The 16,619-nt window shown below is 35.1% G+C and overlaps 1 protein-coding gene across 1 annotated transcript in view; it reads right to left on the reverse strand.

The window, feature by feature from the left end:
* Nucleotides 1–207: 207 nt before the first annotated feature.
* ABCD2 (ATP binding cassette subfamily D member 2) overlaps nt 208–16,619 on the reverse strand; it is a 49,372-nt gene continuing 32,960 nt past the window's right edge. The window contains exons 8-10 of the mRNA XM_036458041.2: nt 13,054–13,138; nt 7,425–7,550; nt 208–1,893 (exon numbers count right to left, since the gene is read on the reverse strand). Coding sequence (XP_036313934.1) covers nt 1,674–1,893; nt 7,425–7,550; nt 13,054–13,138 — 431 coding nt within the window. The 3' untranslated portion in view covers nt 208–1,673. The remainder of the gene's footprint in view (nt 1,894–7,424; nt 7,551–13,053; nt 13,139–16,619) is intronic.

The following is a 16,619-nucleotide window of genomic DNA, read 5'->3' on the forward strand; positions in this document are numbered from 1 at the left end:
AATTATTGATGATTTCAAGTGTCCTAGTTAGCATGGCAGAAATTGAAAATGTCATGATGTTTTCCTTCAATAATCAAGAATGACTTTCAGGTACTCTTATACCTGAAAAGTCTCAGAATCACTGACTTAGCAACTATTAGCCCCGTGTCTAAATATGCAAATAAAATTCTAAACCACTACTAACTGATCACTCCTTTCCCCCCCCCCCCCCACGGCCTAGCATGATGGTGGTATAGAGAGTATAAGATGAAAATGCCAGTCCTGGCTTTTGTACTTCTAACTCCAGGGCACATGAATAAATAAGATTTATTTCCTTATGACTATTCTATACAGATTCTTTCTCATTATGTTCAATAAATATTAAGTAACCTACAACACAATTAATTCCCCTTCTGAATGCTATCTGTGGAGGTAACTTATATGATGAGTACATAGTTGCTGAAAGATTTGCTAACTTTTTTGGCTCATTTTAAACCACAGACCAATGACTTAATTTCCATACCTTGTAAACAATAATCAAATAACAATGTTAACTTTACCAAATTTATTTTCCCCCCACATCTCATCTAACTTTTATTGATATTACAGCCCAGTTAGATTTTAAGGATAATTAGTGGAAATAGCACTGAACCAGGGATTGAGGAGAACTTCATTTGCTCCTTGGATCTGTTCCTAAACAAACTGCATAATTAGGACAAGTCTGTCAATTTTTTCAGAGCAAATTAAGAAAGTCAGTATCTGTCTCAAAAGATTGCCACAAGGATGAAGATAAAATAATGTGAAAATTGTAAGCTATAAAATACTATCCCATTGGATGCTATTACTACTGTGATTTAGAGGTTCCTATATTTTATTATAATAGTGCTGCTTTTAAAATGTGGCAGACTCCTTCTTTGTGTACAGAACAAACTAAGGAATTCTGAACAGAAGTTGTAATAGAAAATGCTGCCAAGTAAAGTAACAGGCTGAGCCAAACATCACTTAGATACTCCTTTTCTGTATTGGCAATTCCCTTTTTAAAATGAAAGACTGGATTAACAAATATGTAAGAGTTTCATAAAAACTAATTTGGTATGTGCTCACACTAAGACACTCATAAACTAAAATTAAAAATATGGCCTACATACATAGCCAGTCTTATTCCTTTTAGCCACTGACATTAAAATAATTTTTCATATTAAAATTATTGATCAAACTGTCAGCTATTTTGTATACAGATTTAACTGACCACTAGCAATGATGAAACTGAATTGTAGCTATTAAACCTAATAACCAAAAATAGACTGAAATGTTACTCAAACTTCTAATTTTATGCATCTGATTTCAACCCAAATGCTGCTCTTACGTTGTTCTGTTCTGAATATACCTCCCATGCTTGTTAAGGACTTCAGGCACATCACATACAACATAGTAAATTGGGCATTCGCCATTAATTCACCTAGAAAACCATTTTACAGGTGAAATAGGCTTTCGCCAGGAATTAGTACAAGCCATGATGACTAATCTTACATAACTGAAAGGTCAGGTCATATATTTCCTTGATGCCAAAATTTTACAAAATGTTTCTTGCTGCTTTTTTCTCTGTGCTTAGCTTAACACAATGCATGCACTTATAACAGAGTGTCTCTGAGTCTTTACCTTAAAATGAGCTCTTGAAACACTGTCAAAAGAAATTATGATTTATCTTCTTCATTTTTGATTGTTTTCAGTACTGAGTCTTCACCCAAAATTTTACATAATTCATTGAGTCTCTGCTGCATTTTGGGAATCCCAGCTAGCTGAGATTCCAGTCTTTGTTTTTCTTCACTCAGTGTTAGACGGATTGCAGAATTCAACTGTTCAAAGCGCCAGCCTCCTTCGCCATCAAACTGTAACAGATGAGTGTGGTATTTCCTGTACAATCAAAGTGAAATAATGTTATTAGCAGTAATTGTGAAAAGCTATTTTAGCTATAGATTTATCACGCTAATTGATTTCCAAAAGTAAATTTGACGTAAAATGCCTATTTTACATTTGATTTTCAAGAATCCCTCAAGAGGTTAAATTTTGTGATTTTTTTTTTTTTTTACTCCCAAACTCATTAATCTCTAGGAAATTCTACTGTTTATGTTAAATCGATATTCTGAATATGTATGAATTGCAACATGCTATTGCATCTATTTAATTTATCTTCATAACCTACTATGGCTCCTGAGTAAATATCAAAACATATTTACAATAGGAATAAGGAAAGGATGCTGAGGGGGGAAAGTAAACATTTTAAAGTTTATACAGAAAAAAACTAAGAAAGATAAAAGAAAATACGATTCCAATTCATTAATATACAATCCTTTGAGGATGAATTATTCATTATTCTACACAAGTATTTCTCAATAATTAAAATTTTTAAACATTAAAAAAATGAACTTTTTGAAATAAATCTTTTAAAGCTATATCTATGCCTCCATATAATTTAATCTCCTTTCTCATGACTCAGGTTTATACTTAGAAACTTTGAGAGGTATAGAGATGATTTTATTAATGAGCCAGCAGACGCTCCAATCCTCTCTCACGAGTAGGCTAGGCCAGTCTCTGGGATCTGTGGGCTGCCTGGAGGAGAACTGCCTGCAGAACTGGCCTCACATGGCTGAGCCACTGAATTTTATCACTGTGCTGAGGTGGCCCATGTTCTTACATGTCCTCAGTTTTTCTGTCTTTTCCTTGTAGTTTTTCTCATGTCTTATTCCCCTCTAGGTTCTCATCTATCATTATTTACTATGATTTAGTAGCTTTATGTAGCTTTTATGTTTTCTTAATTGTCATGATTCACATACTATAAATTCACTCCTTTATAGTGTAAAATTAGTGATTTTAGTATATGCACAAGCTCATGCAACCAGCACCACTATCCAATACCAGAATCTTTTCTTCACCCCCCTACCCCCAAATAAACCCCATATCCATTAGTAGGCCTTCCCCATTTCCCCTTCTGCTTGGCCCCTGCCAATCACCAATCTCCTTTCCTTTTTATGGATATGCCTATAATGGTCATTTCATATACATAAAATCATGTAATATGTGCCTGTTTGTGTGTGACTGGCTTCTTTTACTTAATAAAATGATTTCAAAGTTCATCTAATTGTAGCATTTAGTACTTTATTTGTTTTTATGGTGGAATAATATTCCATTGTATGTTATTAACATTTTAAAAATCTATTCATTGATTGATAGGCATTTGGATTCCATTCCACATTGGCTGGGTGGTTTTAACATGATGTAAGATGGAAAAACTAAGCTAGGTTAAACTGTGTCTAAAAGACTAAAATCACTCTAAAGCTGAAGGTTGAAGTTCAAATGTTTGATAACATGTGGCGGGGATTAATGATCTTTTTCATATGCTTTTGAAGTTTTTCAAGTGCTATATTTAGGTTTTTCAGTTTTCAAAACTTTGACCTCCCAATAGGTGGGGACCTCACAAAAATTAAATTGTCAACAATATAGTTCTATATCAAAGGGAAAAAAGTGAAAATGCTGCTATTAAAAGATGAGAGCTAAAATAAAAGTAATGGAAAAGCAAAGGAAGGATTATCATACAAGAAAGAAATAATGGTAAAAATATCATTTAAAAAAAATCCATTCTCAACTTTTTTTGGGCCTTCCTAACCTTGGATCTACAAACGAGCAATTTTAGGATGTGGTAGTTCAGATCTTGGGCAACCTGTATCTCCAATGTATAAAAAAGATTTGGCTCATTATTCCAGTCCTACAACATTATTTGATTTCTACATGGAAGGAAGGAACTATATAGTTTCAAAGGTGAGTTCTAGATTATGGGCTAAAATAATATTTCAGGGTTTATCTGAGAGGAATTTAAAAGAAGCTACTGTATTAACTGAGGCTCATGGGTAATAATAGGCAGACTTCCTGCACAAATAGGATAAAGCACAGGAAAGTGGTAATTAAAAAGCTGTAATTCTATCCAGGAACCAAATAATTTAATAAGCCTCTCTAATTTTTGACTTCTGAAACTAGTATTGATTAATCTTTATAAATAAAAACTACCCATTTGTTGTTATGGGGGAAAATATAATTTATCTTTTCCCTCTTCTGAAATCTTTTCAAGGGAAATAAGAATTTCATCTAGGGAGAAAGAATAATCATAAATGATATTCAATCATAAACTGACTAAACTAATTCATAGAGCAGAGCTAAAATAATTTTAGTTTCATAAATATTATATAGTGGGGTAACTGCAATTAAAATGTGATTTTTGCCTGGTGGGCGTGGCTCAGGGGTTGAGCATGAATCTATGAACCAGGATGTCATGGTACAAGTCCCGTTCAGGGCACATGCATGGGTTGCTGGCTTGATCCCCAGTAGGGGGCAGCTGACCAATGATTCCCTTTCATCATTGATGTTTCTATTTCTCTCCCCCTCTCCCTTACTCTCTGAAATCAATAAAAAAAATTTAAAAAAACAAACATGTTTTTCTTGTTAAAAGGTATAAAATTATGGATTTTGTTATTTGTCCACTACACACCTATTAGAGTGGCCAAAATCTAGAACACTGACAACCAAAAGCTAATGAAGCTGTGGAGCAACAGGAAATCTATTTCACTGACCATGGGAATGCAAAATGGTACAGCCACTCTGGCGGATAGTTTCGCAGTTTCTTACAAAACTAACCATACATATTTTTACCATACAATCCAGCAACTGTACTCTTCGACACTGACCACACAAAAACCTGCATATAAATGTTTATAGCAACTTTATTCATAATTGCCAAAATTTGGAGACAACCAAGATATCCTTCAGTAGGTGAACAGGTAAAGTGTATAAATCCAAACAATGGAGTACTATTAAGTGCTAAAAAGAGCTATTAAGCGATGAAAGGATATGGAAGAAATGTAAATGAATATTACTGAAAGAAAGCAATGAACAAGGCTACAAACTGTGCAATTCTAATTATGTGACATTCTGGAAAAGGCAAAACTATGGATACAGTAAGGCTCAGTGGTTTCTAAGAGGTAGGGAATGGAGAGAGTAACAGGCAGAACACAGAGGATTTTTAGAGCAAAGAAAATATTTTGTATAATACTATAATGGTGAAGACATCTATATACACTAGAGGCCCAGTGCACGAAACTTGTGCACTGGTAGGGTCCCTAGTGGCTGCCAGCTTCTGGTCAGGGCCTCCCTTCCCCGGCTGCTGACTGCTAGCCAGGGCCTCCTTTCATTCTGCACTGTCCCCTGGTGGTCAGTGCACATATAGTGAACAATTGAACTCCTAGTTGGTCAAACTCCCAAGGGAACACTTTGAATATTAGGCTTTTATATTTATAATAATAAAATCATAATATGCTAATTAGATCAGACAGCCAAACAATCTTCAAGATGTCCTTCTGGATGAAGCTGGGGCAGTGAGGGCTGAGACAAGCCACCGCAGCTGTGAGGGCCAAGCCCCTTGCACACATTTCATGCATTGGGCCTCTAGTATAGAGAAAAAAGCCTAAGTGACTGTTCGACCATTTGACTGATGACCACCAGGGTAGCAGATGCTCAAAAAAAAGGCATGGAAACATGGAACAGACTAATGAATCTCAGATGGAAGGGGAAAGTGGTGAGGGTGGGAAGAGATTAACCAAATCTTATATGCATACTATTATAGAGGCCCAGTGCACAGATTTGTGCACCAGTGGGGTCCCTTGACCTGGTTTGTGGTGCACTGGTGTGGTTCCTCAGCATGGTCTGCAGGGGTTGGGCCGAAACTGGCAGTCCAACATCCCCTGAGGGGTCCCAGATTGTAAGAGGGTACAAGCCAGGCCTAGGAACCCCTCCTATGCATGAATCCATGCACCAGGCCTCTAGCATAATTATAAATTTGTCCAAACCCATAGCATGTACAACACTAAGAGTGAACTATAAAGTAAACTATAGACTTTGGTGATAATGATGTATCAATATCAGTTCATCAATTATAACATGTGTACCACTCTGATGGGGGAGGTTGATAATGGAGAGGTTATACATGTATAGGGGCAGAGAGTATATGAAATATTTTTGTACCTTCCTTTGAATTTTGTTGTGAACCTAAAACTGCTCTATGAAATAAAGTCTTAAAAACAACTACCACCACCAGCTGGGGTGGTTCCGTGGATGAGTGCTGACCTATGAAGCAGGAGTTCATGGTTTAATTCCTGGTCAAGGTATATGCCTAGTTAGAAGGCTGGATCCCCAGTGAGGGGTGTGAGAGGAGGCAGCCAATTAATGATTCTCTTCTATCATCAATGTTTCTCTCTCTCCCTATCCCATCCTCTCTGAAATCATTAAAAATATATTTAAACAAAAACAAAACAACAACCTATTTGTTACTTTAATTGAGAAAAATGGCTATTTTCCAATGCCTCTTTAGGCTACTTGAATAAAGAACTGAATTACAAGGTAATTTAATAAGCCTCCTAATTCCATCCCATGTTGGCTGGGTGGTTTTAACAGCAGGGTGGTTTTAACTCGTGACCCACAAGTTGAGAACCGCTAGCAGGGTCACCTAAGACCATCGGAAAACACAGATATTTACATTACAATTTATAACAGTAGCAAAATTACAGTTATGAAATAACAGAAATAATTTTATGGTTGGGCGTCACCACAACATGAGGAACTGTATTAAAGAGTCATGGCATTAGAAAGGTTGAGAACCACTGCTCTAATATATATATGGAGGCCTGGTGCATGAAATTCATGCATGGGGCCAGGGGGGAGGTGTCCCTCACCCCAGCCTTGACCCTCTTCAATCCGGGACCCCTCGAGGAATGTCTGATTGCCCCTTTAGACCCAATCACTGCAGAGCATATCATTTTTTAAAATGGAAAATCTCATTTATGAGATATTTATAAAACATTTTTATTCATTTTTCCTTGAAACAAAACAAAACTTTTCCCCCCTGTTCCCTTCGAGTTAATCATTTGGGCACTATCAACTTGGACATTTTCCTGATTTTGAAAAACAAACTAAAAAGATAATGTAAAATTATGCAAATACAGAGTTGGACAAAAGTAGGCTTATAGTTGTTCATGTGGAAAAAGACATGCAGGTTATGATTATTATAATAGTTTTATTAACTCAAAAGAATAAACTGTGTTTCACATATTCACAACTATAAACCTACTTTTTCCCACTCTTGTATATTCTTTACTAGAATACCCTATAAATTATGAATATTTCATAGTCATCAGATTTTTGAACTTCTTTTAAGGATTATTGGAATTTCCAAATAGCACATTAATGCTAGGTTTGAGATACATAAACAACTAGTGTCAACTTAATAAAAATATAGGTAGAAAGTAGATGAAGCATCCTATGCTTTATAGTGGAAAGTTGAGAAAAGCCAATATGTAAGAAATATAAGGAAAAACCACCTCTCACAAACTGGAAACACTTACCAAAGAGAAGGCCTGTGTGTTATGGATAGCAAGGAAATTCCAGCGCCTTTTGCAGCCTGAAATATCTTTCCTTCAACATCAATGCTGACAGCACTGGTACATTCATCCAGCAATGCATATTTTGGTCTTTAAAAAATAAGCACAAATAAATGAGTGATTTTCCTATTTGGATGACAAATCTTTATTTGAACATCATGAGTAGCGATGTTACATTTAAAGAAACAAAACAGTCTATGACATATCAAAGGTGATAGATGATAAAGCAAAAGAGCAGTCTTCCTTCCACCCCCACCCTCTGGACTAGAATATGATATTCTTCTTAATTTTTAAATAGGTTTTCTGAAGCCTGCTCACAGTACAATAAGCTTTGTTGTTACGCAGATGGGTGAGTCACATATGTGGGGCAGGCTCATTCTTGGTGATAAGGTTCTAACTAATTAAATGAAAAATACATTACAGTAGCTCATAATCAAACAAACCACAGCCCTGTTAGAAAAAAATTTACTAAGAAGATAATTTTATCAACATTGTGAGTACCTAATCACTTACTATTAATGGAATCTCATTGCTATAAGATTCTGCAAAAGTAAGTATGCCTAATCTGACAAGTTTAGAGTAGGTATTTACCTTGGTAGCATTATGACTAGGCTTCACAATCAAATTCTGAGGGGGGAAATCAGTAAATATTTTTATACTCAACAATTTTGCTTTTTGCTAGCTCAACTTTTCTCTGGAAATGACTTTCTACTACTATCAGAGGCACCTGTCATTTACCACCATTTTCATCTATTTATTCTCTTCCTTTCACCTCACTCCCCTACTGTTTCTTTTTCCTTTACCTGCGTTATTTCAAACATGTCTGGACTTTAGGTATGTATTTAGTACTCAGCAACATGACTTAGATTTGTTAAGAGGACCAAAGATGAGCCCTAGCAGTTTTGTTCAATGGATAGAGCGTAGGCATGCAGACTGCCCTGCCTGGGCCCTGGTCAGGGCTCAGGCAGGAGGCAATCAATCAATGTGTTTCTCACATTAACCTTTCTGTCTACTTTTCCCTCTCTCTTCCACTCTCTCTAAAAATCAATGGAAAATATCCTCGGGTGAGGATTTGAAGAGAGAGAGAGGGAGAGGGAGAGAGGGAGAGGGAGAGGGAGAGGGAGAGGGAGAGGGAGAGGGAGAGGGAGAGGGAGAGGGAGAGGGAGAGGGAGAGGGAGAGGGAGAGGGAGAGGGAGAGGGAGAGGGAGAGAGAGAGAGCACTCTCTTATTTATTATTGCACTCTCATTTATTATTTACTTCAGGGCTGAAAATCAGTATTAAGTATTTACCAGGACAATTTCCTCCATGAAGATATTATATGTTTGTTTGTTTTTTTAAAAAAATAAATGACAATGAAAAGATAAAAATTGAAACCAGTAGTAATTTCTCATTCAGCTTAAGTAGTTACTTAGCACTGTAAAATAGTTTTCTATGATGGATTTGTGTTTTCATACGATCCTATACCCACTGTTGGGAGGGGGAGTAGTCAAGGCAACTTTAACACCCCATTTTATTTTTTTTAAATATATTTTTACTGATTTCAGAGAGGAAATGAGAGGGAGAGGGATCATTGATCGGCTGCCTCCTGATTGAACCTGCATCTGGGCATGCGCCCACATTGGGAATTGAACTGTGACCTCCTGGTTCATAGGTCGACACTCAACTACTGAGCTACCCACCCGGCACCACCGTTTTATTTCAATAACTGCTTTCCATGAAAAGAACTAAAAGGTCACTGCCAGTTGCCCATGACATCAACAGATGCAGTTTTGCTTTTTGGCTTTTGGTTACTGTTCTGGCTTAAGTATTAAGCATTACTTTTTTGTCTCAGTGTTGATCACTGTTCTATGAATGACATTTTTTTTAATTGGAAGAGAGGGGAAAATGGAAGTATAAAAGAGAGGGTTGGCTTCCTGTTATAAAAACTATGAGGATGTAATCGATGGTATAAGGAATAAAGTCATAACTATGTATACTGTCAGATGGTTACTAGGCTTACTGTTGTGATCACTTTGAGGGTAAGTAAATGTTGAGTTACTATGTTGTACACCTGAAACTAATATAATACTGTATGTCAATTATAATTTTTAAATACATTTTTAAAAAGATTTAATGAAATTATAAAAAAGAGATGGATTGGGATAAAATTTTCTTCTTTGGAAATCTCTTGAGTAATAAAGCTACTTATTATATTATGTCTTATTTTTAGAGTGCTTTGGACTAAACAGAGAAGAGAAGCCATTTTAGAATTAGAAAAAAGTATATATCTTATACTCTGTTGTCATAGCAACCCCTAGTCTAGATGTAAGGTAGATTGCACACCATTGTTTCTGTGGATGACTGCTGTGTGTGTGTGTGTGTGTGTGTGTGTGTGAGTGTGAGTGTGAGTGTGAGTGTGTGTGTGTGTGTGTGTGTGTGTGAGCGTGCGCACGCGCGTGCTGTAGCTGTACTTAAATATAGTAAGCAATAGCTGGAATCCGGGATTGATATAACTAAGTAAAACATTAGATAATACGGTTTCTCAGATTTTCCTTCCTTTTTCTTTTGGTATCATCAGAAGAATAGCCTTGCAAAAGGTCTAGTCTTATCCCCATTAAGACAGAACTATATTGATCATGTTTTAAACATTAAAAATCCTTTCAAAAAGAGTATACAATTGTGATTTTGAATACTTTCTGCCAAAGTTCTCCATTTTAGCTAGCTCCATTTTTTCACATTGCAATTCAAATCTTTTTATCAATTCCTTGAGAACGAGGGGAGGCAGTTTCTCATTATCATACTTTTCCTTCACTGTGTTTAATATTTCCATTTTTATTTTTTCTCAATAGGTTCTGCTTTTCAACAACTTCATCATCATGATCACAAAATTTCCTTTCCACTGATATACTTGTAACTTGATCTTTATTCAGTCTCATATCCAAAATGTTTTAGATACACAAAGAAGTATCAACTATTTATTTCAAGTTATGGGTACTTGAAACCTCTTTTGGCTCGCATCTTTCATTAATGCCTCTTACTCTTTATTACACAGTTTATTTTATTAACAAACTAATGCAGTGAGAAATATGAGGTCACATTTTACATTCCATTATATTACATTTCACCAACTATGCTGGTGATCATCATATTACTGAATATTTATGGACAGAGTGCAAACAGATTCAGGGTGATAGTGGGTAACAGCTGGTCATAAATGTCAAACTGCAAAGTTTACACTTGAATCTTACCACATTAGCTGAGAAATGGTCATTACCAAATACACTTCACTGAAAATTCTAAGTTAGCAAATTTTAGTCCACTTTTTTAAAGCTTGTCATGTTCTTAAACTAACCACGTACATTAATATAAATATGGTATTTTTAACGCAATAATGTTTTTCTATTGAAAAGTCCAGCTAGATGCAAAATTCATACATACTGGCTAATTTAATTTATATTAAGTTGTGGAACAGAAAGAACTAATTTACGATAGAACTCAAAACAAATTACCTAAGTGGGGATCTGACTGGAAATGGGAATGAGGGACTTTCTAGGGTGACAGAAATGTTCTCTTATCTTAATTAAGGTATTGGTCACACAATGTATCATACCCTTAGTGAAAGTCATTGAATATATACTTAAGGTCTGTCTGTGCATTAGGTACATAAAATATCATAATAATGATTTTTAAAAATTCTGGCTAGCTATTGCATAATAATACACATAAAAGTAGGCAAAATAAAAAGAGAGCCCTGGACGGTGGTGCTCAGTGGTCAGAGTGTGAACATGCGCATTGTAGGGTTCAGTTTCAATTCCTGGTCAAAAGTACCTGGGCTGCAGGTTCACTCCCCTCCCACTGTTGGGGTGCATGCAGAAGGCAACCAATCCATGTGTCTCTCTCACATCAATATTTCTCTTTCCTCTCTCTTTCTTCCTCTTGCCTCCTTTCCGCTCTCTAAAAAATCAATGGGGGGAAAAAATCCTCAATCCTCAGATGCGGATCAAAAAATAAATAATAAATAATTTTAATATACTTTATGAAAATACTTACATTCCAAAATCAAGATAATGACCAGCTTTTGTGCATCAGTAAGACTGAGAATAACTATTTCTAAACTTTAAGTGTTATAGGTTAATGAGATTTTTTTCTTCTTTTAATTTATCTAGATTTTCTACTTTTATGAAATTAATGCATAATCATATTTTAATGGACTTGTTTAAATATGTGCCTTTTCCAGTGTTAAACTTTAAATATCAACCAGATGACTTTAAACAATTATCAGTTTTATTAGGTACAATTATGGTATGTTATTATGTTCGAAAGTATCCTAAGATGTCAGGTATTGGTGCCAAAGTATAAAGTTCTCTACAAAAGTATTATTGCTTCCACTACAATTCCTTCAGGAGTATTCACTGCCCCAACTTATGGCCCATTCATGTTTTCATATATGTAAATGTAATTCTTGGTCCTTTGTGACCAAGATGTAAGTACTAAAAATTAGTTACATATTTTCTGATAACCTCCTGCTTTGCATACTACTCAGGTTCTCATTACCACAAGTCTAAGGGGGGGAAATATATTTCTTTTTCAGGGAATAACAGGACAGACAAGATGGATAAAGCAGAATAGCTTATTTCTTTCTAGTGTCCTCTATGCCTGGTATCTTTGAACTGCTATGAATATGACACTGGTTTCAAAGAGAAAAAGTTTTATCAGGAGAAATTATTTTCTGAACCTCTTTTTACCAGAATCCATTAAGACCTATGCTGGCTGGTTCCTTTTTCCATTGGATATGCCTCTGATATTTTAGGAGGGGAACATTATTAAATGTAATAGGCTACTGAGTGGTTGAAAAGTTAATTTAATTTTTTTCTTTATTGATTAAGGTATTACATATGTGTCCTTATCCCCCCATTATTCCCCTCCCCCCCCACTCATGCCCTCACCCTCCTGGTGTCTGTGTCCATTGGTTAGGCTTATATGCATGCATACAAGTCCTTTGGTTGATCTCTCCCCCTTTATCCCCACCCGCCCCTACCTTTCTTCTGAGGTTTGATGATCTGAAAGATGCTTCTCTATCTCTGGATCTGTTTTTGTTCATCAGTTTATATTGTTCATTATAATCCATAAATGAGTGAGATCATGTGATATTTATATCTCTCTGACTGGCTTATTTTGCTTAGCATAATGTTCTCCAGTTCCATCCATGCTATTGCAAATGGTAAGAATTCCCTCTTTTTTTACTGCAGCATAGTATTCCATTGTGTAGATGTACCAGTTTGAATTTAACAATTTAATTCAGAAATATTACTGAATGCCTACCTACTGTGTTCACAACAATAAATGGTGATTATGCATTCTTTACAATTTAAAAATTAATACCAATTATACTTTCAAACTTAGAATATATAAAAATTTAATTTTGTCATCTAACATTAATCATCATTAAAAAAAATAGAAAAAAGAACTTGGCAATTTCTGTCACATAAAAAAATTAAACTGTAAAGTCTAAGCACTTATTTTTCAGTGAGATATTTTTAAACTAAAGATGAGGTCAGTGAATCTTGTCCAAAGTTTTTTTTGTTTGTTACATTCATGGAATAGCATACTCACCTATGATAAAACATTCGAGCCATGCCCATTCTTTGCTTTTCCCCTCCTGATAGGACATCTTTCCAGTCCATAATAGCATCCCATCCTTAAAAAATAAAGATATATATTTCATAAAGTATTCGTTTAATTGTTACAGTTTTGGACAGGTGATTCTGGCAAGTTTATTAACACAAAAAAACTGGTATTTTACAGAACACATGCTTGGATAAACTAGAGAGCCTCATGTATAAGCATTTTGTTTTAGATATGATATTTTTATTTCTAATACTTCCTTTTTGCTGACAAATCGTCTTTCAAGAATTTGAAATACTGACACTATTAAAATTTGTTTGTTTTTGGATTTGTTCAAAGAATTGGTATAGTTATACTTATTTTGCAGGGTGCTGGGAGAAAAGACCAACACACTTGCATAGGCCCATTGGAAAGTCTACCAAAGATAAGGCAGGAACTAACGTAAATTCTCCCATGTGTCTGTCACTTTACATGAGTTTCCTTATTAATATTCCACAATCTTGTAAGGCAGATGTTATTAGCTGCATATTATAGATGGGTACACTGAAACTCCTGGAATAATTGGCATGTCTAATTTTACAAAGCCGTCAGAGATGAGATTTATATGCAGGTCTATTTTAGGCTTGTGCAGTCTATGCCACATCTCCTACAACTTCTTAGTTACTGACTTTCTGTTGGATATTTACTCACAAAAAAAAAGCAACACTTTTATTTTTCAAAAACAGTTTAAATCTATACATACTGATATAGAAATGTATTCAGAATTTTTTTATATGAAAAACCACATTGCAAATTGTGTGTGTTCTTTTCCTTCCAGAAAATTTCTATCTATTTAAAACCACATCCTTATATTAGAAAAAATGCTATCTGGTTTAAAGTTCTTGCATCTAGTGAAAACTGTTGACATAATATTTCTTCTGTGACTGAATTTTTAGAACATTTTTCTTATTTTTTTTAAAACAATATACTTTTATTGATTTCAGAGAGAGAAAGGGAGAGGGAGAGAGAGATAGAAACATGTATCTGCTGCCTCCTGCATGCCCCCAACTGGGATCGAGGTTGAAATGTTGGCATGTACTCTGACAGAATCAAACTGGCAATCTCTTAGTGCATTGGACAATGCTCAACCCACTGAGCCACACCAGCTGGGCTCTATGACTGTATTTATGAAACATAAGTGAGCATTTGAAAAATAGGTTCTGATTACTAGAGTGTGATAAGTATTCTGAGCTTTAAAAACATTTCTCCCTTGCCAACTGAGAAGACAAAAGTATTTGGATCAAGAGAAGTTTTAGCTTTACATATTTAAATAAAACATATTCTTTGTTCCACTAAACCCAAAAGTGTTAGCAGGCAATGCTGCTTAATCTCAGAATAGCTAGATCAGAACTTAAGTCATATTATCACTTCTGATATTGATTTAGAGAGACTAAGACAGATAAGAGAATGGCTTTCCTGCTACCTACAGATTTACAAACTGCTTTATTCATATCCATTTGTTAACACCTTTTCTTTCTATTTTGAAAACTCTTTGATGGAATGAAACATAGTTTTTAATTTCATATTTTACTAAAGCAAAGCATTTTTCTAATCAAAATATTAGGCAGTCTACACAGAACTTCAGTAGGCTTCTTCCAAGTAAGTGATGACCTTGCAAATATAAGTGCTTTCTTGCTTTGCTTAAAAACGTATTTCATGTTTTAAGGATTAGGCAAGTAAAATGGGTTTCCTTGGAATTTTTTAATGTGTAATACTATAACATACCCAGGAAGCTAGGAGATAACATAGCACAGTGGTTTAGCATAGTATAGAACATTGACTTTCAAGTATGGTCTGTGGTTGAATCCCTCTCTCACCACTGGCTATAAGTCTCTAGGGAATGTATTAAACATTCTGAATTTCATCTGTAAAAGGAAGTTAGTCAAACCCACATCATTGGGAAGTTATAAGTATTAATTAAGTTGACAATGTAAATTGCTTAATATGTTATATTCTGCATAGTAAGTACTCAATAAACCATTATAATTACGATTTCGTTATTAAGGTTGAAACATTCTTAAAAACAGTTCTAGAACTTCTTGATGACTTCTAAAAAATAAAATAAAACGCATGTATCATACGTTTCTATTTAGATTATTGGATTTCAAACTAATCCATAATAATTTACCCAAGATTAACAGGCAATATATATTCTGGTAGAGTGTTTTAGGACTGAGAAGGAGTTGACCATGTGAAGCAAAAAGACAACCTGCTTTCCATGTTTGTGGCATTTAAAAATTATGATATTACAAACAACATAAAAGTAAATATAATAATACCTCTGTTATCTGCCTCATTTGCTTATTGTAAAGATAAAATGAAATATAATAATATATGAGGCATTTCTGTATAAAATATCAAGTACCATCATACAAAGACAAAATACTGTAGTATCGATATTATTGTATAACTAGTAATAGTACCATTAGCTACTAATTCTTGTGCACTTACCATGTACTACTGTTCTAAATGCTTTACATAGTCTTATTTAATCTTTTCAGAATCCTTATAAGGTAGTAGATATTTACAGTTGAAGATACAGATCACCGTGTTAACTAAGACTTCATTCAAGAACTTTGACTTCAAAGCTTATATGCTTAGTCACTGTCCTACCCTGCTTCTTCTAATCATGGAAAAGGACCAGAAAATAAAATCCATGCAAAATTAAAACTAAAATAAAGCTTGTTATTTTAGTAGTTTTTCTAGGCTATCAAGTTATATGTTATCAAGTTACTTGAAAGTGTGACCATTATAAAGCAATTCTTTTTAAGTTCATATATATAAAACTTTTAGTCCTATTCTTTAAAAAAATATTTTATGCTGGAAAAAAACACACCACAGTACAGAAGTTTCTATATTGTATATAATCCTCTATATACTGCTTGAGAGGGGGAAAAAATGTATTGGTAAGCCTGTGGGTCTAAAACCAAAAAAGAAGTTTCATGACAATTATCTCTCAAATTATTAATTTTAATGTAAGCCAAACTTAACAGGAAAATATATCTATAATAACCTTTACATATATCTAGAATGACAGTGGCCTCAGGGATACTTACATCCAGATATGAAAAAAATAACTGTTTTAAAGTGCCAGCAGCAGACTTAATAAAAAGCCTAGTGTGCTGCATGAAATATAACACAAGCAGAAAAAGATGTCAAGAACAGAAAGTCAATAAAAGCTGTTTTTCTTTAATTGTGTGTTTATATTCCAACTAGAGGCCTAGTGCTTGAAATTCATTCACAAGCCCGGGGTGTCCCTCAGCCAAGGCCTGCACCCGCTCCAATCTGGGACTCCTTGGGGGATGTCTGACTGCCTGTTATGCCCGATCCCACGATTGGACCTAAACCGGCAGTTGGACATCTCTATCATAATCCGGGACTGCTGGCTCCTAACCACTTGCCTGCCTGCTTGCTTTATTGCCCCTAATTGCTTCTGCCTTCCAGCCTGATCACCTTCTAACCACTCCCTGCCAGCCTGATTGTCCCCCAATTGCCCTCCCCTGCCAGTCTAATCA

Source organism: Pipistrellus kuhlii, unplaced genomic scaffold (assembly GCF_014108245.1).
Source record: "Pipistrellus kuhlii isolate mPipKuh1 unplaced genomic scaffold, mPipKuh1.p scaffold_m20_p_3, whole genome shotgun sequence".
NCBI classification, from domain to species: Eukaryota; Metazoa; Chordata; class Mammalia; order Chiroptera; family Vespertilionidae; genus Pipistrellus; species Pipistrellus kuhlii.